Here is a 23720-nt window from a genome sequence, read left to right as displayed (position 1 = left end):
TCTGTAAGCAAATGCAAGTGCTTGCGCAGTTCCGCATAAATGCGAAAGCTTTCAGCGGAACTGGACAATAGATAGAATGCAGACAATGCGGCAAAATTTAAACGGAGGCTTGACAGCATAATCATCGACGGTCACTCTCGTCGTCAAATAGGCGCGGCGACACGGACAAATGTTCCCTGTACAAGGCCGCTAGCTCGCCGTACAACTTTATTATCTGTTCGAATTATTGCTCCCCACATCTGCAGTATTGATCATGCTGAGCTCGGCGGCTATTCCGACCTATTTAGTAGTTCTCTTCTTAATTCCAGGTAAGTAAAAGCAACTTCATATTTGTACAGTAAAGATTAATGTTATTATATACTACGACATATGCACAAACACGTGGTGTTGTTAGAAGACATGAACACGATGTGCAAATGGTCAAATGGAGATAAAGATTACGCGTTTACGATCATCGGAATATAAATGAATCATGTTATTAGGATGAAGCATAAATATGTATTAGTGTCCTTCGCGCGATCTATTCATGCCTAAATATTATTAGGAGCGGGAAGAACAGGAAAACAGGTGCACATGGGGTACCAAATTGTAACTAAAATGTTTCCATGCGCACGCATGTTCCGGCGCTTTTACGCGCAAGTGTGTGAAATCGGTGTCATGGAGCGTATCTGCATTAAGCAAAGCCATTACAAAAAAAAAAACTTTACCAACTTACCCTACCTAGGGATCTAACCAGGTACTCTGCGTCGCAATAAAATTTCTACCACAGCGGCACGCCTCTACTTGAATCTGCTTCGAAAAAAAAAGACCTGTAGATGCGCCAAGTCTCACGATGGATCGCACGAACAGATAGCATATTACGTGGCAGAAATATAGAAGCGCACCAGACATCAGAGCATGTTAACTGAGCAATGAATGACTCGTTTAAATCTTCCAATCCAGTAGAAACGGGCTCGGTTAAAGGGCCCCTCACCAGGTTTAACAATTTTGAGCTAACGAGCGCAGTGCATACACTAGGCGTTCACGATCACGTCTGACAAAATTTGCAACGCTACGCACCGCGGAAATGAGTCAAATTTCAAGGTGAACGCTGCTTGCCCTTCCTCTCGCGGGCGCGCGCTTTCCAAAATGAGGGGATGACGTACATGAGAAAATGGCCCTACGTAGATGGTAGTGCTTTGACGTCGCTCCTCTAGTAGACGACTGTGCTCTGACGTCGCCAACAGTAGCACGTGACACTGCTATAATTATTTGACAGGACATGTGTAGCTTGTGTAATTTGTTGCTTGAATAGATTAATAAAACTTGAGAGAAATAATGAGACACACAAAGGGAATGTGTGCGTCTTTTTCATTTTTTTCGTGAATTGCAGCGAGATGCGGGACTAATGTGCCTCCCTTTTTCATGCGTTAGTGTCGCCGCGGTTAGCGCATCGAGCAGACGCCAGGCCTGGAAACGAAAGTAATGTTCTGGCGCGTTCGAGCATTCATTGTGCTCATTTATTCTACCGCGTTCAAGTAAACGTTAATGAGGCACTGGCTCACGATACCGCCACTTTCGTGCACGTACAAATGTCTCAACTTTCATACCCGTCCCGCAGAAACAAGCAGTAAACCTCAGAGAACGCCAACAAAACGCCCACGGCCGCTACATAAAAAAAGGTAGCGGCCGTGCAACGCCGCTCGCGTGCTCGGGCTGGCTCGAGCATGTCATGCGCACGTGACCATGCATGCGCATGACGTGTTCATGCGTATGTGTCAAGTGAAGAGGGCAGGGAAGGGATTTGGCTTGCTAAGGCTACACGGGTCGAGTGGCAAGGGTTTGAAACTCGCCTCCTCGCATCATGGTTTCGCGCCGCTACAAATTATTGTTTTTCTCCGCTCGTAATGAATCGATTTGAAAAATTCTTGCGGCATACTGCCCTTCATTCGGCACACAACAACTTCCAGCGTGTAACTAAAATTTGCTATGTGGCATGGTGAGGGGCCCTTTAATGCTCACAGGCAACAACGTGAACGAATTTGGTACAGTGAAACGCAATATACAAGAAAAAAAAGGCGACCGACATGCGGTATCTGTCGTGTCTATTGCGCTATACTTTACTAAATATGCATCAACAACTGGACTAAAGTATGCTTTTTCAAATCATCACAAGAAGTGTAAAGCTACAAGGTGCGCGTAATGCCTTATAGGCGCGCAGTCGATACTTAGCGACCTCGCCGAATGGTGAGTTATGGCGTAGTGCGTACTTAGATACTGTACGTGCAGTAGGCGCCCAAATAAAGTTTACAACGCGCACAGGTAGTCCTTCCTTCACGCCACGCTTGAGGTGTTCACCGAGAAGCGAATCATGCCGATGCGAAGGAGACCCGACAACGCTATCGCATTCCACTCTACAAGGTGAAGCTTATGCGTCCTTTAAGTTTTAACATGAAAATATGTTATGGCGCCGTGGGCCACCAAAAATTGCAGCACGTCATTTTAAGCGGGCGCGTGTATCCACCAAGCTAAACTCGGTTGCGCAGCTTCTGAGGTCCTCCCGGATACTGGTGACACCGATTCGGTGGCTTCTTTGCAATAGCGACAACACGGTATTCGGGAACCCGGGCTGAGAGTGCCCGTGCAAACTGATATCTCGCTCCATGTATTCCCTGAAAACACTGATGACGGCAAAGACATCGTGGCTCCTAGATAGAGTGAAACGTCGCTGTAACTTTTATATTTGCGTGTAGGCGTCTTGTCCTATTACTTCTCGGGTTCGGTATTTTGTTGTCCCTAATAAATATTTGAGCATCAGGGCAATAAATGTGAAACTCACCAACATTTCTACCCCTTTGCGTAGAAATGTTGATGACGTGCACATCGGGGGCGATGAAATGGCGGCGACGACCAGGCGAGAATACGAAATCTGGCTACGCACGAGCAACGGAGCATTCATCGCGATAGTAAAGGGAGTAAGGGTCATCGTAATGGTAATCGAGGCCAACGGCGTCACCAGCGAAACGATTGCTAAACTAAAGCACAAGACCAGCAAAAACATAAGAACCCTCAAGGGGGTCACTAGCAGAAGAAGCATAATGAGAGAAGTGGCTCTCGTACGACTTAAAAATACCCTTTTTCGTCATGTGCCACATTGCATACGTCGCGGCATTCCACAACTGGTACAAGGCAGAAGAAAAGATCAACGTCCTTATCCGCAGGGTGTACAAGGTAGCGCTGGGTCTAACCGAGGCTACCAGCACCATAGGTCGGCAAATTCACTCATGAGTCGACTCACTGAGACTCAGATAGAGCCGTGAGTCTGAGTGAATCCGCGTGAGAAATATTTTGGTGAGCTTGAGTCGGAGTGAGTCCGGTTGAGAAAGGTTTTAGAGAATGTGATTCCGATTGAGTCCCGTAGAGAAATATTTTGGTGAGTCCGAGTCCAAGTGATCCCTAAGCGCAAAATATATTTCTTGAGTGAGCCCGAGTGTGCTCCACACTTTTTTGCCGACCTATTGTTCTATCTCCAAAACTTCAGCATTATTATGACCCTTATGTCGGCTCACGTTTATATTCCCCTTGACTCACACATGCTTCAATGCACTAGCGTTGATAGACCAGCTCTATATTGATTAATCAGAGGCGTGAGTTACGTAGAAAAAGGGGGGGGGTCAGGTTAACCTCCACCCGCAAACTCTTTCACAGGAAGTTATTGATTAAAATATCTCGTGTGAGTAACCTTTTCAATAAGAATGTCCTTACTGGATTGCGACCACTCATAACAGATATTTAAAGGTACAAGATCAAAAGGCGCCAATTAGAGCGCCAATTATGCGGGATATCGCTGTTAAAGCGCATTGACACAATGGTAGAAAAAGCCAATTATACGCTAACGGACTCATGACGCGACTTACTAAGACTCAGATAGAGCCGTGAGTCTGAGTGTGAGTGAGTCCGAGTGAGTAATATTTTGGTGAGTTTGAGTCCGAGTGAGTCCGGCTAAGCAAAATTTCAGTGAGTTTGAGTTCGACGGAGCCAGTATGAGGAAAATTTTGCTGAGTCTCAGTCTGAGCTCAAAGGGCGAAATATATTTTATGAGTGAGTCTGAGTGAACTCCACATTTTTTGCCGGCCTATGACCAGCCCGCACCTGTTCTTTCAACTTCGGCTACAGGACACACTCAGCGAAATCGCCAGGCACAGTGCACTTCCCATCTTGAAAGACTATCGGGCACGAGAGCGTGACGCGAGAGCATGGAAAGTCTCGGCATTCATTACCACACACAACAAGTCCAGAAAGTCGCCGTTCCAGACACGATCAGACAAACGCTAAGGGTTGACCCGATTCCACGGAAAGTTCACCCGGAACACAACCGATGCGGAAGAGTGGCCAGAGCCAGAGATCTCCTTGACACTTCGACGAAATGGGGACGCGGTTCCTTGACACCGCTGAATACGCAGAAGGCTCACGATTGGCGGTCGCGGTCGTTGATTGGAAAGGCCAAACGAAAATATCGCAAGTATACCGTTCGAGCACGCACAAGAAGCGGAGGTAGTAGCGGTGGCGCTCGCACTCATAAATCCGACGTGCAGGACGGCCCTCTGCGACTCGAGACAAGTGGTCAGGAACTTCGCCAAAAGAAGGATCTCGCGACGAGCGGTCCGACTCCTGCGCAGTAGGGCTCAGACCACTCCTGTGCAGGCGGCCCGCGGGCTTGAAATTCTAGGGGCGGTAGGATTTCAAAAAAGACTCCTCTGGTCCCTGGGTTACATGGGAGAGGTATCAGAGATCCAACGCAGCCTACACGAGACGGCACACGCCAAGGCGCGCGACCTCGCGAACCGCGCCGGCGACCGTCGTCTATGGGACAACACCTAGACCGCTTGACGAGCTATAACAAAATTACTAATGCCCTCTACTTGGTCCGCCGAACCTTTCCTCCGCCCAGCGACAAGCTGAACAGGACGCAGGCAGTGACCCTGACAAAACTGCAGACGCGCACGTACCGAAACCCCACACAGTGTAACGAACTCTACCCGGATACATACCCGAGGAATATATGCAAGGTCTGCCACACTGAGGTCGCCACATGAACGTACATGCTCTGGGACTCTTACAGAAACTCGCGAGGTGCTAACTCCGGAACCCTTCCGCCGCGATGGGCCGCTGCCTTGCGCAGCCCTAGCCTCGGCGACCAACTCTGGGCTGTCCAGCAGTCCGAGGCGGCGGTGAGGCAAGGCCTCGACTTACCTTACGTGGGAGACCTAAGGCCCGGTCACCGAAAGTTCGGGAGGGCTGCCACAAAATCAACATGTCTTACCTCGCGGATTCTGTAGGTCATATATATATATATATATATATATATATATATATATATATATATATATATATATATGCATGTATATATCCTCAATAAACCAGGCAATCGCTTACCACCTTTTATAGAGTTGTTCCAGGAATACGAAATAATTTCATAGGCAGGGAGAAATTTCTCTTGAAGACTATATTATCGAGGATATCAGTTACATTATAATAATGTTGCTGGCTCGCCCTCGATTGCTTAAATAAATAGAGGGAAAATCAAATCGCACGTTGGTAGCTCTGGTACAAAACTGTCAACCTCGCGATATGAAATGTTTTGCCGCAACACATGTTCTCTTACGTACTAGCTACTTCTTCTAAAGAAACTGCAAGACCATATGTCTTCTTCTAGCAATTTTTAATCATGTTTTATGCTGGCCGACGCACCAACTACTTATTAAAAACCCATATCTGCTCCTAAGAGGATAGCTGTGTGCTGCTACGTTTGACAAGTAACCGTCATAGGAAGGAATGAAATTTAAAGATTTGTCATTATTCCGGTGACCCCAGTCACAATTCATCTCATTGCATAGGCCAATCGCAAATTTCAACCTTATACCGTGCAGTTTTGTCGTTGCTATCATCAACCTATGAGGGTCATTGCATTGCAGAGAGTTCTGAAGCACTCAGCAGTTCTAGAATGTTGCTGTGCAGTTGGTAAAGCAAAATCACTCTTTTATGTTTTGCTTGCAGGCACATTTTCCCAAAATGAATTATTTTACCGAAGTGAAACATACTGTCGTCGGTTTGTTCCACCTATGATTGTAAGTATATATTCGTAGAGGACCGCGCTGGCATTGTTTCACGACGTTGTATACAAGGCAGCAGCCTGCCTGAAGCAGCCATTTTGATCGGATTGTGAAGCGAAATTGTGTCTGCATATTATGAAGTTTGCTCGTACTCGTAAAAATTGCCAGCGTTATTATGGCAGGACAGAAAGTGAACTAAAAAAAGAAAGACTGTCAACTGACAAGGCTAAATATTGCAATGCTTTATGTTTATTTTCTCCTTCAAATATTGCTTCTGCGATATTCATATAAAGAGTTTACGAGGGAACGTACTGGCATGTCTAACAGCCCTGATTATAGTTTTCCAAGTCATGTGCCTCATCATATAGACAGAATAAATAAATGAATAAGTAATTGGATTAATTTAAAAACGCTCATTCAGTAACAGTGTAAACTATCGAAGAATTCTGCCGTTCGCCTGTCTTCTCTTTATAAAGTTTCGCGCATTACATGCGCATTATGCTATTAAGTAATACGTTTTCATTCTCTGAAGTAAGCTTTCGTTTAAGGATGAGAATGTGCAATTCATTACTTGATATGCTTAGAGAAATGAAAGAAATTGGCAATGTTTCAATAAGCTCTAATAAGCTTATAGAACAACAGCTGCACTCTGTTAGTTATCAAACCAAGATGCACTCCATCTGAAAATTTCTTTTTTCAAGTGTCGCGTTTATCCTTCCAGTCAAAAGTGCTATAACATTAGTACGTTCCCTATACTTTCCTTGGCTTTTTTGTCTGTTAGTTTTAATTATAGTCAAGCAACGAAAAAAGAAACACGCCCTTAATAATTCCCTTCCTTTGTTCATTCATAGCGAGAGAGTCATTCTGGCAGACTGGATGCCTTCAGGTAGTCTCTGAGGGATAATTGGTGAGCTGCCAGCTCATAAAAAGATCACGTGCTTCGTGGTGCCAGCAGGCAGAAAAAGCCAGCACTGCTAGTAGCCGTCATGGCTACTAGCGGCGCTGACTAACACTCCTAGGTTTACATGCACATATATACTCCATAAAGTGGACGGCAGGATGACTGTCACCGATCTCGGAGGCGTGTGCGCTGGAGACAGATTGAGAAGGCGCAGGTAGGCACAGCAAACATAATTTAATTACACACAAGAAAAACTATAAGAAAACACTCAAAATAACTAACAGAGAAAATCTTATAACCACAAAAGAAATATGCGAAAGTTAACAAACACACTTCTCAGTACTTTGAGACCTACGACTAGCGTCGCTACTGGAGTGTCTGGCCACGTAGGCCTCGCCGTCGAGTCGTAGTCTGGATGGAACACGCTTACTTGGTTCCGTCAAACTCCCTGAGTCCCGCCTCCGTGGGGTTGGATCCGCAGTCGATGTATCCGACGATCCTCTTCCATCGTCGCTCCGATACGTGTCGGTTGGCCATAAGCCGCTTACGCTGCCGTAAGCCGCTTCCCGGTCGCTGACGTGGCCAGGCGTCGCTGCCGCTTAGGCCTAAGTACGAGCTCGGCCCCTGCTGTACATGATGACGTGGCGTCCCGGGGATTGTTGCTGGCTGAAGCTTGAAGGGGGACTGCTGCTGGTGCGTCCGGAATTGCCGCAAGGTGCTGCAACACCTCCGAGGAGCCTCGCCCGAGCGTCGTCGAGGTCAACGGCCACGCCACGGAGTGCCAGCGTCACGGCCTCCGGAATCGAACGTCCGCTGCCTTCCCGTTGACAGAACGTAGCTGCCAATGCGACCTTCTTCTTCAGTAGCCACGCAAACAATGCCAGCTCATCGAACTGCTGCCTTCGTTTACGGCTCGTGTCACGCGCATCGCGCCGTGTGCTACCCTGCACGCGCTCGTGCCTGTTCCGCGTGCTTCTCCTCCTACTTCGTCGTCTTCGTCGTCCATACGTCCTCTCCTTACTCATGACAATGACCGCCGCCGTAGCTCAGTGGTAGAGCATCGGACGCGTTATCGAAGGTTGCATGTTCGGTCCCTGCCAGAGACAAGTTATCTTTTCGCCCACATTATTTGTTTCATGTTGACATATATGCATCATAATTATTGCAAAGAACATTCCCTGTACTTTTCTTGGCTTTCTTGTATGTTAGTTCAAATAATGTTATAGCATTCGTATATAAACTGCATATTATCTAGTCGGCATTATTTGCTTGTATGCACCAGGGGGTTTGTAATGGGCTTTTTGTCTTGCAGACTTCAGCTTTGGGCTTGTGTACGTATCCGTGTCTTTTATTGTCTAACGATCAACCCCCAAAAATTCTGGTGATCTCGGAGCCAGACGGAACTGTTTGCAAGGTATGCATCAAGCGTACAATATCATTTGTATACTTTCGTTTCTTGCTGCTTGAAAACCATGTAACCCAAATTCGATATAAACCATAAAAGTGAAGACGAGATTATGCGATACTGCAACAAACTTAGCTCAGTGCTGTTCAGTATATTTTTGCTATACCAAGAAAGCCTATTTTGTGATTCGGTAAGCGCCACGTCAGTAGAATACGCTGCTACGTCATCAGTTAGACGTCGCCATAAAGCTTGTAATAGCTTGTGAGCTCCTCTACGGCACTTTTCAATTAATGCTGCAGAAATTTGTTCGCGAGTATATCCTACAACCCTTACTTTTCTTCACTACGACACCGCTAGCTTAAGGTCATATACTGCAGTAACATAATCGCTGTAAAGAGTTAATCCTTGAGAGAAGACAGCACAATGAATGCGGAAAAGCGCGTGTGCCTAACGGTGGAATTCTGATGATCATTAAATGCAAATGTGCATAAGTACAGAGATATGGATGCGCGATAATAAAATTTGAGTAGTATAAGAGTTCATTACTAAGATGGTTCTCATATCTATATCTTTGTTTTTGCATGGACGAAGTCTTTTCCGAAAATAGCGCTTTTTCAAAACAAGAACTACTGGTACCTGTTAGTAAGACGACATAGCGGCATGCTGCACAGAACTCAGCGCGGCGCACAACTAAGACCTTTGTATTCTTTCAATTTCAGATCTATAACAGATTTCTGCAAACTCCGCAGGTAGTAACCGCTAACCTACGCTTTGTCTTTGTACACCCTTCTGTGAAACGGCGCTTAAATACTCTCAGTTTGATATCACAGAAGTTGCACTCGTTCGGAATCGCGACACTGTGAAACGGTTTAGCGCTCTCCTTGTCGCTAAATCACATATACGAATTAAGAGTCATACTTCATTTTTCGAAATGGTGAAAGCCGTGAATCAAGAAAAGAATTACATAAGCCCTTAGACCAAGTAATAATACGGTCTCAATTAAAAGTCTCTTAAGCCGTAGCCTCGCCAGTCTTCCCCTTTTGTAACGCACTGTTTCTTGACCCATCAATGAATTGTGACACCTCATGCAGCGTTTGCAAACCATCAGTGAGCAAAAATATTTTTTTGTTACTTTGAAAAAAAGATAAGAATCTAGCTTAGAGTGAGTGAGTGAGTGAAACAACTTTATTCAGTCCACAATAGACGCGAGTAAACTCACCGTCACCTGGCTAGGCCACTCGGGGACCATCAGGTTAAACCTGACGGCTTAGAAATAAAAAAAAATTTGGAAACACCAATACTTCACATGTTCTTATGGTTTCGTAGCTACGCTTTTCTCGCAAATTTTTGGCGAAACTAAACTTATATTTATTCAAGCAGACAGAAAAGGAAACTTGCATGATATTCGTTTGTAAAAAAAATACCAATTCACCTGTAAAACATATCAATTTATAGCCGCTGTTAATCTCCTGAATGTTTTCGAGCCCAAAAAAGGGTAGACTCCAGCCCAAATACACATAATATATGCACTTTTACTAGAAGTTTCAAGACCGCTACTGAATAAAATTGCTTCTTATTTCTTGTGCAGTAATTCTCAGTTCTGTCTCATTTCGGCCGGGATTCATAAAATATGCGCCCCTTTCACATCATGACACTACACTTTCCAATGAAATGAAGCTACACTGCGTTCGCAGGCCAGTCTACTACTAGAGCTCAACTAATAACATATTTCCTAGTTCTCTCGCATGGCAATAGAAAGCAATGAGATTGGAACGATCTATGCTGCTGCAAGAAAAACTTAATGGACTGCTGATGTCGAGATGTCGGATCATCGGCATTCTAAGACAACGTGGATAAAATGAAATTGAGAAAGGCTGATTTAAAAACTTGAATGGCGACTCAGATACTAAATGTAAAACTTAGCATAGTCTGATTATTCCACGGCAACTGTCCCAGTCGGGGCGCTCGACAAAAATTAATTTCTCTAAAAAATTTGAGAAAATTACGCACATGTAGGCATTGGTTCTACAGTATTTGCCCAAAATATTTTGAGCAGCGAAAAGTTTTGGGGCACGTGAACGCCATTTGAACTTCTCGATATGGTGGAAAACTAGGTACGAAAGAAAAATTCGCTATAAATGGCCCGTTTCGCGCATTTATTCGAAACTTCCTTTTTCGTGTTTTTAGAGCATCGCGTTTTATTATAGGCTAGTTGCTCCTGGGAATTTTGGCGTCTAAGCCAATGGTATTGTTATATTTTTGCCTCTGTTTATTATCTCCTTGATATGTAATCTACATTATAAAGTACTAACAAAAGGAACTGAAAACCATATGCTACAAATACACTACCTCTTTTTTTATGCAGTAAATTCAGTCTGTTTGTATTGCCCGCATAGCAAAATAATGCAATGGTGGGACTTCGAAAATTTTTTTCTTCACTACAACAAAAACTACTTTGATTAAACTTTCTCTGGACAAAGTTGTTATGATTCTCAATCGCATGTGCTTATTTTTTCTTGGACCACTTTAGGGTGCTACAGACGTCTGAACATAGGCCAATGTAGCGTTTTTTCTAAGTTCAGAATTTTAGTTTAGGGCCTGTGCGCCACACACAGGCAAAACAGAATCCTTAGGAGATAGTACGTTTTATGGAGAGTTTTATGAAAATAATTGATGTATATGGTCTACAATCGTCTTTTGTAAAAACATTCCTGAAAACGCTGCAGTTTACTTAATTTTACCTAAGCACAAAGGAGTGAAAAATATAAAACTACTCTAAGCAACTGTCCCATAATATAAGCGCGATGCTCTGCAAACACGAAAAAGTAAGATTCTAATGAATGCGTGAAACGGTCCATTTATAGCGAATCTTTCTTTCGTACCTGGTTTTCCACCATATCGAGAAGTTCCAATGGTGCTCACGTGCCCGAAAAATTTTTTCCGCTCAATATATTTTGGGAAAATACTGTAGAACTAATGTATATATGTGCGTAATTTTCTCTGAGTTTTTTAGAGAACTTGATTTTTGTCGAGCGTCCCGGCTGGGACAGTTGGCGTGGAATGACCCACTTACATACAGAACTATTATAATGACATTATAAATTTTCCTCAATGAGCGCACAAAATGTCCCCGAATAGTATTTTGAATTTCAATATTACGGTGATAAATATTTCTTGCTTTAAGAGTACAATAACTCAGAGTGGTAAACCGATGCATTTTTGCTAATGAAATTGCGTGATATAATTACACCAAATGTGACCTCAATTCGATTTCATATTTTCAATTCTAGGCTAGTGAATGCCGAGCAGGGTTCTGCCAAGAAACGCAGGATTACGGCATAAAGAAGCGGATGAAGAGGGACGTCAGCACCCCCGTATCTTCCAGTCAACAAAATAGTTCTGCTGCCCAGAAACAATTGAGCAGTAGGCGTGGCTCGGAAAAGCCAAAGATTTCACGAAGACAGCGAATTGAGGAGAGGAGAAGACAGATGTGGGCTGGTTGTGATTGCGCTAACATGAGGGGATTATTCATTGACATGAGTTATCCACGAAGCGCCTTAAGCATAGGAAGGAGCGGTAGAAGAGGACGGCGCTGTAAAGTAGGTTGCCGAGTTATATGTATTTTCCTTATTAACAGATACAAGCACGACCCGAAGTGGGCCAACCTTTTTGAAGCTGCTATCGGCACTTCGCCAGGGGGCAATACAGGTAATAACACTATCAGCAATCAAACAGGTACCACAACGAGCAGGATAAATGCAGTTGGTCCCAATTCGGGATCGAGGTTTGTTGGAGTAAATGGCTCAGGTTCAATTGGAAGTGCCGGGACAGGATTGACGAGTAATCAACCCACCGGACCACCTCCTGCCGCAGGTGCTCATAACGGTGCCAGTGTCATTAACGCTGGTGGTGGGAGCGGCGGAGGCAGTACCACAAGTGAAAATACCGGTTCCAAGAATGTTGGCTCTGCTAGTACCAGTATCAATGGGGGGACATCGGCTATTGCATCGACTACTTCAGGCGTTATGACCATCGGCGTGTCGTCAGGAGGCAATGGACAAAATGGTAGTAGCAGAAACGGCCCTGTTGTCAGTGCCCAGATGCCCCCCGCTGGTGGTGGTGGTGGTGGTATATCAGCGGGTGGTCTCAGGGTCTCTGGCAGTGAAAGTGGTAGCAGCACTACTAGCAGTAGAAATATTAATGGACATCCTCTCCAAAATACTGGAATATCGGGTGTTACCGCTCCATCATCTGACACCACCAGTGCTAGTTCAAGCCAACGAGGCACACATAGCCCGGATATTGGTAGTGTTGGCGGCGGCTTAAGCGAAGGAGTTGGCACAGAGTCCCTAAGGAAGAACGGCAGTGATATCAATACCAGCGAATCATTAATAAACGGCTCCAATGGCCATCTTAAACCGAAAGTCGAAAATGCTGCTGGTGCCAGCACCATGACTTCTCGTGGAACTGGCAGTGGCAATAGCATTCCTGTCGGCAATCAAACGGTCGGTAATGGTGCGCTAGGAGCAGACACTGGCGGACTACCCAGGCAACTAAGTGCTGGCTCTCCTACGAGCACAGTGGCAGGTGGGCCAGAAAATGCCGGTGGTTTAAGCCCTGCTACCTCCAGCTCTGTTAGTAAAGTCGGAACTAGTTCTCTTGGAAGCGGTACGAAAATCAATACTACTAATACAACCGCCGTTGAAATTACAAGCAGTACAAATACCACAGAAACTGGTGGAAATCTACGCATTACCGGAACGGGCGCAAATGCAAGCAGTAGCAGCGGGATTCCTGGCGTAACCGTTAGCGTTTCTGGTGGGGGTGGGTCTTTAAGTGGCGAAGGAGCTGCTAATGGTGTCAGTACCAATGTTGCCGTTGCAAGTGGTCCAGAAAATGGCAGCCGTTTAAGCACTGCTACATCCGGCTCTGTAAGTGGAGTCGGAACTAGTTCTCTTGGAAGCGGTACGAACACCAATATTGTTAATGCACCCGCCGTAGAACTTACAAGCAGTACACATACCACAGGAACTGATGGAACTCCAGGCATTAGCGGAATGGGCACAAATGCAAGCAGTAGCAGCGGGATGCCTGGCGTAACCGCTAGCGTCTCTGGTGGGGGTGGGTCTTCAAGTGGCGAAAGAGCTGCTACTGGTGTCAATACCAATGTTGGCGTTGTAAGTGGGGCTGCTCCTGAGAGTAGTGTTAGTACAGCACATCCTAGTGGCGAAGGAATTCGTCCATCACTTAGAAGCGGTGGTGCAGGAGTCGGAACAGCTCCTGAGGCCACCGGAATCTCAGTTACTGGAGGGCTATCTGGTGCATCGACACCTTCCACTACTGTTAACACCGCGTTAACTGCCGGAGGCGGCGAAATGAGTGCAGGTATAAGTGGTACAAGGCGTACAGGCAATGAAGGAGCCGGAGGTACCTCATCTCGAGGTACGACTGGGATCATCAGCACAGGACAGCCAAATGAAAGCGGCCATAGCCGTAACAGCATCCCAGGAGCCGCATCTGAAGGTAGTGCCATAGGTATGGGTACAAGCTATGGCACTGGCTTTGGACTTACTCCAGGATACGGGGCACGGCCTATTTCTGGGAGCAATATACCAGTCAATTTCGGTGGTGCTTACGGTACTGGGGCAAATGGCTTTGGTAGCACTGACAGTCGACCATTGGGCCCAGCTGGTGGCGCATATAGTGGAATGAGCCCAGGCTATGGAAACACTGGAAGCTTTGGGAATATGCCGGGCGTGCAGCCATATGGCGGGGCCGGTCGTTATGGTAATAATGCACGCTTCCCCGGAGACTTCGGTATCTACGAGGATGATATCTTCTTTCAAGATTAAGAAAAATCTCTCACAGCGGATAACGCACCAAAAATTCACTCGAAGTCTTCAAATATAGAGTGCATAAAAGATGGTACATACTTTTGTTCATTGATTTCATTCTTCTACATAAAACATTTTATGCCGTTGCAATGATTTGTCCTGGCCTGTCACACCAGCATGAAATAAATTTGAAACACGTCGTCCGTTTAGATAATTTAATAATTTGCAGGCTGTTTCTAAATTTCTTCACAGCTTGAACACCCGCTCTGTTAACTCCAGTACAAGTGTTACTGCACATATACACCTGATACAAACTGGGATCCTTGTCTGAGGAACTGATTGCTTTCCAAGCCTTATGCCGAAGCCCATGCTTGTGTGCAGAAAACTTTCTCGTCCAAGTCTAAATTTTTCATATGTTAATATTTGAATCACCGTTAAATAAGCGCATCTGGAACTTCAAAGTTAGCTTTAAATGGGTTCCCACTCGGAAATCCCGCTTTATGCAGCATTTCAGCTGCATAAATTTTGAAAAATCTGCAAAAGGGTGTGTTGGAAAACATGCTTACACGAATGAAATGTGTTGGTAAAAAATTTGTCAAATACTGGCAATTCATCAGTAGAGCGTTCGTTAACGGGGCCATTTAGGATGTACTGATGCTTGTTCGTCCACCAGCTAGATGCAAGTGATCGAATCCCGGCCGCGGCGGCTGCATTTTCGATGGAGGCGAAAATGTTTGAGGCCCGTGTACTTAGATTTAGGTGCACGTTAAAGAACCCCAGGTGGCCGAAATTTCCGGAGCCCTTCACTACGGCGTCTCTCATAATCATATCGTGGTTTTGGGACGTTAAACCCCAGATATTATTATTATTGAAAACGAAGCTACTACTGGGCGCAGCTTCGACTCCAGTCGCTGTTAAATCGATTATAGATAACCCTTTGCAGTTGGCGCGTGCCTAGTAAAATCGAAAACGAAACAAGTTTGCCACAGCAGCTGAAGTCTTTTTCGCCAATAACGCGGTTGTGATAAGATTGTGGATGGCGACCACGCCTTTATGAGGGTCCGTGGCGGTTTCAGTTATTCGCGAACGCCGTTTTCGCTCCTTTACCTCGCACAATTGCGGCGCTTCTTGCTCGGCGCGCTCCGAAGATCGTCTGAATTAACAGGGTTGCGGCCAAATATGACCGAATTAACGACAGTTTGCATTAAAGGGAAGCTGAAGAGGTTTTAGAATTCGGTAAAACTTAGCGGTTAGCGAGGGCCGACATTATTAAATGCGAAGCATTTCTTAGCGAACTTATGCGACTTTGAGCGTATCTATAATCTGTCTGTCTATCTAGCCGCCTACGACTTTGTGCTCTCCTGGCCGCTTCGTTAATCGGATGTATACCAAAATTGGTGTGTCATAACATGGCCTTATTACGAACATAAATGACAGGTCATATCATAAAAATCATGACACGCATGTCACGAACAGCATGATTTACATTCCACGGCCTTCGGGCTCTTGCGGTCGTTCCGTTAATTTCATATATACCAAAATTGGTACGGCGTGACAAGAGTTTATGACAAACATAATGACAGGTCCTAACATACAAATCATGACGCGCACGTCATGTACAGCATGATTTACATGACATGGTCTCGGGGCGCTTGCGGCCGTTTAAATGAAGGGATATATACGAAAAGTGGTGTGATGAGACATTTCTGTATTACGAACACAACTGACGCGTGATAACATGAAAATCATGACATGCATGGCATGTGCGACATGATTTACATGTCACGCTCATGGCGCACTCGCGGTCGTTTCGCTAGATTGATATACACCGAACTTGGTATTGTGCGATGTGACTGTATGAAGAACATGAATAACAGGTGGTAGCATAAAAACCATGACATCCATGACATGTATGTCATGATTTACATGCCACGCTCATGATGCATTCGCGGCCGCTTCGCTAGCTTGATGTACCATTGGTACATGGTACAGCCATTGGTATTGCGCGACGTGAGTGTATGACGAACGTAAATGAAAGGTCGTAACATGAAAATCATGACATGCATGACATGATTTACATGCCATGCTCATTACGCACTCGTGGCCGTTTCGCTTGCTTGATATACACCAAAATTGGTATTGCGCGATGCGACCGCATGACGAACGTAAATGAGAGTTGGTAACATGGGAATTATCACATGCAGGTGATGTACGACATGATTTACAAGCCACACTCATGATACATTCGCGGCCGTTTTCCTAGCTTGATATATACCAAAATTGGTATTGCGCGACGCGACTGTATGACGAACATGAATAACAGGTGGTAACATGAAAACCGTAACATGATGTCATGTATGTCATGATTTACATGCCGCGCTCATGGTGCATTCGCGGCCACTTCGCTAGCTTGATATACACCAAAATTGATATTGTGCGACGCGACTGTATGACGAACGTAAATGTAAGGTGGTAACATGAAAATCATGACATGCATGACATGTACGACATGATTTACATGCCGTGCTCATGGCGCACTCGTGGCCGTTTCGCTAGACTGATATGCACCAAAATTGGTATTGCACGGTGAGACTGTATCAAGAGCATAAATAACAGGTGGTAACATGAAAACCTTTACATGTATGCCATGTATGTCCTGATTTACATGCCACGCTCATGGTGCATTCGCGGCCGTTTCACTAGCTTGATATACGCCAAAACTGGTATTGCGCGATGTGACTGTATGATGAACATTAGTGACAGGTGGCAACATGAAAAACCATGATATGCATGTCATGTACATCATGATTTACATGCTATCCTCATGGTGCACTCGCGGCCATTTCGCTCGATTGATGTACACCAAAATTGGTATTGCGCGATGTGACAGTATGACGAACATAAATGAGAGGTCTTAACATGCGAATCAATATTATGCATGTCATGTGCGGTATGATTTACATGCCACTGTCATGGAGCGCTTCCGGCCGATTTGTTAACTGGATATATACCAAAATTGGTATGACATGACACGAGTGCGTGATGAACATAAACGACAGGTCATGCATTGTATATACTAGAATATGCGTTTCATTGGCATGGTGTACACTAGATTGTGCATGCATATGCGTGCATGACAAACATGCGATATATGGTGGACTAGATGCCATGGCATGAATAACTTCATTTGGCTCAAATACAAACAAGGCGATGTATGTAGCTCTTTGCTGGCTGCTTCGCATTACATCGATTCCCACAGTGCGTGGGATCTGCCGAATTTTTCTTGACGACGTCGTAAATTTATTGCGATAACAATTATATGGACACTCTCGGCTGGTTTTTGCCGTATATATATATATATATATATATATATATATATAATATATATATATATATATATATATATATATATATATATATATATATATGTATATATATATATATATATATAAGCCACAAAGAAAAGTAATTCAGAAAATACTTTCCGACGCGCGGAATCGACCGGGCGACCTCTCGCTCCGCAGCGCGCGGCGTTAGACGGCTCGGCAGCGCAGAGTGCCGTCTTTCAGCATGGTAATGGCGAGCTATTTATGTACACCATTTACCTCAGCGTGCTGTCTTGCTCACCAGCGAGATGGCGCGAAGTGTGCGAGGGGCGCGCTTTAAAGGTCATCGCCCCGCTCGTAGCGCTGCGTGCGCGCTTATGTCGTGGAGGGAAGGGGGGGTTGTATGTCTTGTGCTTTCACCATGATGTCCGCGCTGAAATACAGAGCGTACGAAGGTCCCTTCGCCCTGTGCTGCGCCTGCGTTTGCGAAACGAGCACGCTGTTCAAACAAAAAGAAGTAACAACTGTGACACTTGATAGTTCGCGCTCGTCCTGTGTGTGTGGTTTAGGGCGCGCTTCGCGCTTGAGCGACGCGCTGGAAATTTCGAGCTGCTTTCCGTTCTTCGCGTTACATTCCAATTTGTTGCTATCGCATTTATTGCTTCGCTGTTGCGGCGACACTGTGACTTTTTTTCCGCGGTTGCTGCAGCAGGAGCTTTACAATACGCGAACGAAACGTTTGTCTTGCTCCGCCCACACGAGCGCGCCAAAACTGTGGCCGTGGAAACCTACATCATCTTTGGTTCCTTTGGCGGAGCGGTGCTGCACTACGATGGTAGGTTAGACAGATGCCGCTCACTGATCCGTACTAAGAGAGCGCTGTTTATGTGGCGAAGGCTCAAGTAGGTGTAGTAAAGGTGAAAGTCCAGCAGCTGGATTATATCTGGAGTAACGACAAACAGCCAATCGCCATACGTGTACAAACGTCCCTCGTATCTTCAACCGTGACCTCCGTGATTAGCTTGTGACGTGCCGTTGCCGGAGCTAATCGAGGAGGCCACGCTTCAGCAGCCCTACTTTGCAGATAACGTGGCATAACGGCGATGACATCACCGCGTTCGCGTAGCGTCTCAAGCAGCCGAGGCCACAGTCTCTGGTTTTTGCAAGAAAGTGCTATTGGCGTTCACTTTTCAGAACTCTCACAACGTTTTTCGAATTCAGCTGAGATCAAGCCGTGTGACAGGGGTATAAACTGTCACACGGCAAATCTAATGCCATTTACAGCTAATGTCATTCTTTCGTAATGTCATTTGTTTGCTCTCACACGGGGAAACTAATGCCATTCGGTGAAAATGACGTTTCCTGTCGAATGAGTTCCCGAGACACATTCGCCTTCGATTTCGGACCGAATGCGTAGTCTCGACGCCAGGGACCTTTTAGGTAGATAACTGTTGACTTATGTATGCGTAACTTTTGTAATTCGTAAATATCTTATTCAATACTTGATTAACTTATTACTGGTTTGATCACGTAACAGCACGCGCGAAAGTTTCTAAAAGAAAGCTGCTCTCAACTACAGCGGCTGGACGCCGGCCATGTTTCATTCGTGCCCGTATCGCGGGTGTTGATCGTGCGATTGCACGTGTTTTGGTGATCAAGGTGGTGGCTACACGAATTAGCTGCCGCCGTCTAATTTCTGCAGCCGGAGTGTCAGTCGTGCCCCCACGCTTTAGTTCCGCGTGTGCTCCTTGGCCTCCTATAATCGGCGACAACCAATGGAGCAGGAGGCCAGCCTTGATTAAGCCGGGAAGATGGCTCGAAGCCGTCAGTCACCTTTGGAAGATGTCTCTTTAAACATCCTCACTTATGCATTTTGTAAATACTGCCGTTCATTTTGTTAACTCCGTCGTCCTGAATGTCAGGCCCAGGCTCTAAGGTCTCCCAATACTTCGTCGTGGCATAAATGTACTCGCACCAGGTACTCCAATCGGAATAGTACACATGTATCCTTCCATTTAGCCTCCATCGAAGTACGGCCGCCGTGGCCGAGACTTGAAGCTGCGCCTCTGCATCAACGTCGTGTGGTGGACATTTTCGTATATAGCAAATTTATGAAAGGAACGCTATAGCGTCACAACGGCACGTTGTCATGTGTACCACTACGCACGTGGCTTGAGTTCGCATGCAGACAAAATTAGTGTTAAGTTATATAGGCAGAGCATTAGCGAGCTCATTTTCAAGGTTCGCTACCAGTACCATACTAGCAAAAACTTTCCCAGAGTTAGCAGAAATGCGCATTGCAAAATAGCATGCAGAAATGAAGTCCGACTGAACAAGCTTCCGCATGTTCATAGTGCTGTTTCGTTGCCTTGTATTCGACTGAAACAATTGTGCCGCATCATTTTTCGTCAACGTAAGATCTCGATACCTTGAACTGTGTACGGTAACAATACGCAGAGTTACGTCCGTCAAAACAGGTTGTAGGTGGAAGGCAGGCTTTACACAGTGCTTAGAGTGGCAGCAAACCTATACTTGCGCTTTGAAGAGAGCGACAGATGCCTTTGCAGCAATGGGTGGCATTAGACACGGTTTTGGAATTGTTGTTCATTACTGGCGGTAAGTAAACTTCTTCGTCGTAACATCAGAATCAGTTTGTACCGTGTGCTTCAGGTGTTGTCTACAACATCCCACTGACTTGCGGGCTTTGTTACATTGGACAGACGGGACGCTGCCTAAACACCCATCTAAGAGAGCATAAAAATAATCTAAGTACCAATTATGGCTCACATTGTCCACTGTAAAGCTTGCAAATGCACGCCTCTTTTTCATAAAACTACTGTTATATTTAGGCACAGGGATGATGCGGCGCGTGAGGTTATGGAAGCACTTTTCATTAAGAATGCTGGGGAGAATTTCATCAGGTCTCCTACAGTGGCACTGTCGCGAACCGAAATTAGTTTTTTGGAGGCGGGGTAGATAGATGCTCTTGGCGTTTCTGTATTTTAAATGCGAAGCATTTCTTAGCGAACCTGAGACACTTTAGCCGTTTCTATCTACGTATCTATCTATCTATCTAGCCGCCTACGTCTGGGCGCTCTCCTGGTCGCCTCTTTACTTGTAACATACCAAATTTGTCATAGCAGGGGATCAGTGTACGACGAACACGATTCACTGCTCATGACATGAATAACGCAAAATACCTGTCGCGTACGTCAAGAAACCCTTTCTCTCAGTCACGTGTGGCACATACCCGTATACCAGATTTCATGTTAAGCGGGTATGTGCCACAGGTGATACAGTCTCAACCAACACAGTAACCGCGAATACACACATTAACACGCAAGGAAAGTGATAATAATAATATTTGTTAGTGTCTTATGTCCCAAAACCACGATATGATTATGAGAGACGCCGTAGCGAAGGGCTCCGGAAATTTTGACCATCGGGTATTCTTTAACGAGTACCGAGATCGCACAGTAGACGGGCATCTAGCATTTCGCCTCCATCGAAATGCGACCGCCGTGGCCGGGATCGAACCCGCGACCTTCGGGTCAGCAGCCGAGCACTGTAACCGCTACACCACCGCGGAAGACGCAAGGAAAGTGAGGAAGCTAAAGACAAAACACCCCTGGAAGACGCTCAACTACCATACACTCGTCCACATGGTCCGCAAACCACGTGCATAACACAAAAGTCGGGGTTAATGCCTCCTACAATAAACCTGCTGGGATAACCAGGCCTCTAATCATTACCGTTGACGTCAACATTAATTTATCAAGTCACAACAAAGCTTGGTCGTTATACTGAGTGAAAGACGGCTTGGCTGTGGACAGGGCATCAATAGACCTCGCTGCCACGTCCACGACAGGAGGCATCATCGATCATTTCATCGTAAGAGGCATCCAGGATTTCCACCAGCTGCACTATACCTCGCACTGCACTACACTTAGACTTCTCATAGCCGCGATCACGATTGGATCGGAATAACAAGTCCGGTGCAGCTGCTGGTGCTCACTGATCACGGTGATTATGACCTTGTTCGAGAACTCTCAGGAATCCCTTCTACACATACACACGGGTTTGTGAAACGTGCGTGCGTTCTCCGTCATAACTGACAAGTATAAGCACAACTGTAGCTGTGACTGTAACGTACGTGCAGTGCGCCTGCACCTGCCACTCGATGGTGTATATATCTAGGGAAACTTTCCTGAATGAAGCTCAGTTGCGAGTAACGCCTGTCCTGTGCATCTGTGTTCCTTCTTCGTCCTGTTCGGATTCGCGCTATTCAGTATTGAAGAATATAGGTATTACATAGCTTGCCGCATCTGGTGTTGGGAACATCCATGTTGCAGTTGGCATTGTTACGCAACTGTAAACAACTGGTTACATAATACATATGCGGCTCTTCAACATATGAGTGTGCGTATACCACTTCCACATTTCTCTAGCATTAATCCGTAACGTTTCCCTCATTGAAAAAATTACACCACAATCACCATCCCGCGCATACTTCGCATAACATCGATTCCCACGGGGCGTGGGATCTGCCGAATTTTTTGTTTATTTTTTTGTTTTTTGTTTTTGTTGGCTTCCTTGTTGCTGACTATCTGGTATTAAGACGGAAGTCTGTTTACCTATCGTTGTTCCTTTGTTCTTTTGGTTTTTCTTGCCTTTGCGCATGTTAGCATGCTCCCCACGTGGCGGCGATTGCACAGATCATTTCAGGCACCTTCTGTAGGTTTTCTTTTCTTTTTCTTGGCTCTTTTAATAAACCTAGAGTTTATGCACGGTCTCCGAGACGTGCACCCAAAAGCGGATCTCTGGGAATGCGTTCGCTGCGTTGAAGCGTATTACGTCCCTCAATAATAATAATAATCAATCATTGAATCAATCAATCATTTATTTAACGTGCCCAAGAACAACTGTAAGGTCTCTGTGCAGGCGCACGCAAAAATGAAACAATATAAATCAACAATACAATACAGTCTTCATAAATAAAAAGAGCGGAAACGCGTAGACAAAGAGAAATGAACACAAAAGGGGAGGAGTAAAATAAGACAACATGAGAAATATTGAAAGGGAATGAAAAATTAGATAGCATATATACAACTATGCGGAAAGGCAGAGAAGAGAAGACTTAGTACATTGTGCCATAATATGTCAAGACAGGGCAAAGTTCGGCTAAAAACAATGACTGTGAACTATGAAAAACGTCAAGATCAAGAAAATTAACATAATAGAAACTTCGTATTCTAATAAAATTACACCGTTTCCCACTAAAGGGGACCATGAGGCGATGCGAAGCCGGAGCACTTGCACGATCGCGTTCTGTTGGCGTTCTTTGGGCATGCTACCCACCTCGCGTCGTGGAACGCGAAGAGGAACGCTACGCGCGTCTCGTCTTCCCTCCAGCCTGGCCGTTAATTCTCACAGGGCGAGCGGGGAACGCAGTTGGCGGGCGTGCGAGAGGGGGGCAGCGTGGGAGAGGAGAGAGATAGGGGGAGGGGACGCTCATGCGCTGGTGCTCATCGCGGCGTTGCGCAGGAGAGAATTTCGGCATGTATAGCCCGCGTTTCAGAGAAAGAGTGGAGAGGGGGAGGGGAGAGGGAAAGTGGAGAGGGGGAGGAGAAATGGGAGAGGGTGAGTGGAGAGGGTATGCGTATGCGCTGTAAGGGTGGTCACGCCGCACAGCACCACCACCACCACAGGATTGAACTCCGCTATAAGATAGTTCGCATCTAATAATAATAATAATGATAATACTATCTGGGGTTTTAAGTTCCAAAATTACGATATGATCATGAGAGACGCCGTAGAGGAGAGCTCCGGAAATTTTGATCATCTGGCGTTCCTTTACCATCCCCTGACATCACACAGCACCCGAGCCTCTAGCATTTCGCTTGCATCGAAATGCGGTCGCCGTGGCCAGAATTGAACGAACCCGCGACCTTCGGGTCGGCAGCTGAGCACCATAACCACTGCTCCACCACGACGGACATTCCGTCCGTCTCATTTGCGTCAAGAGTTGTGAATGCTTCGTGACGTCAAACTGACGTTACGAAAGAAGAACTGGGAACAGGGGCGCGCTGCTCGCGGAACTCCAGTCAATCAGTGGCAGCCGAAATGGACAGTCCACTAGGGAGCCACATCGAGAATAACTCC

General features: G+C 45.7%; 1 protein-coding gene across 1 annotated transcript; it reads left to right on the top strand.

Annotated features, from left to right (window-relative positions):
- The first annotated feature begins 115 nt into the window (after positions 1-115).
- LOC119390838 (uncharacterized transmembrane protein DDB_G0289901) lies at positions 116-14250 on the top strand. The gene is made up of 6 exons (XM_049415392.1): positions 116-308; positions 6037-6107; positions 8306-8407; positions 9118-9147; positions 11689-13066; positions 13976-14250. The coding sequence occupies exons 1-6, from the start codon at positions 254-256 to the stop codon at positions 14248-14250; spliced, it is 1911 nt and encodes a 636-aa protein (XP_049271349.1). The 5' UTR covers positions 116-253.
- Positions 14251-23720: the final 9470 nt, after the last annotated feature.

The sequence above is a fragment of the Rhipicephalus sanguineus genome, chromosome 4 (genome assembly GCF_013339695.2).
Source record: "Rhipicephalus sanguineus isolate Rsan-2018 chromosome 4, BIME_Rsan_1.4, whole genome shotgun sequence".
Classification (NCBI taxonomy): domain Eukaryota; kingdom Metazoa; phylum Arthropoda; class Arachnida; order Ixodida; family Ixodidae; genus Rhipicephalus; species Rhipicephalus sanguineus.
The sequence above is the reverse complement of the archived record's forward strand: the minus strand, read 5'-3'. Positions and strand labels throughout refer to the sequence as shown.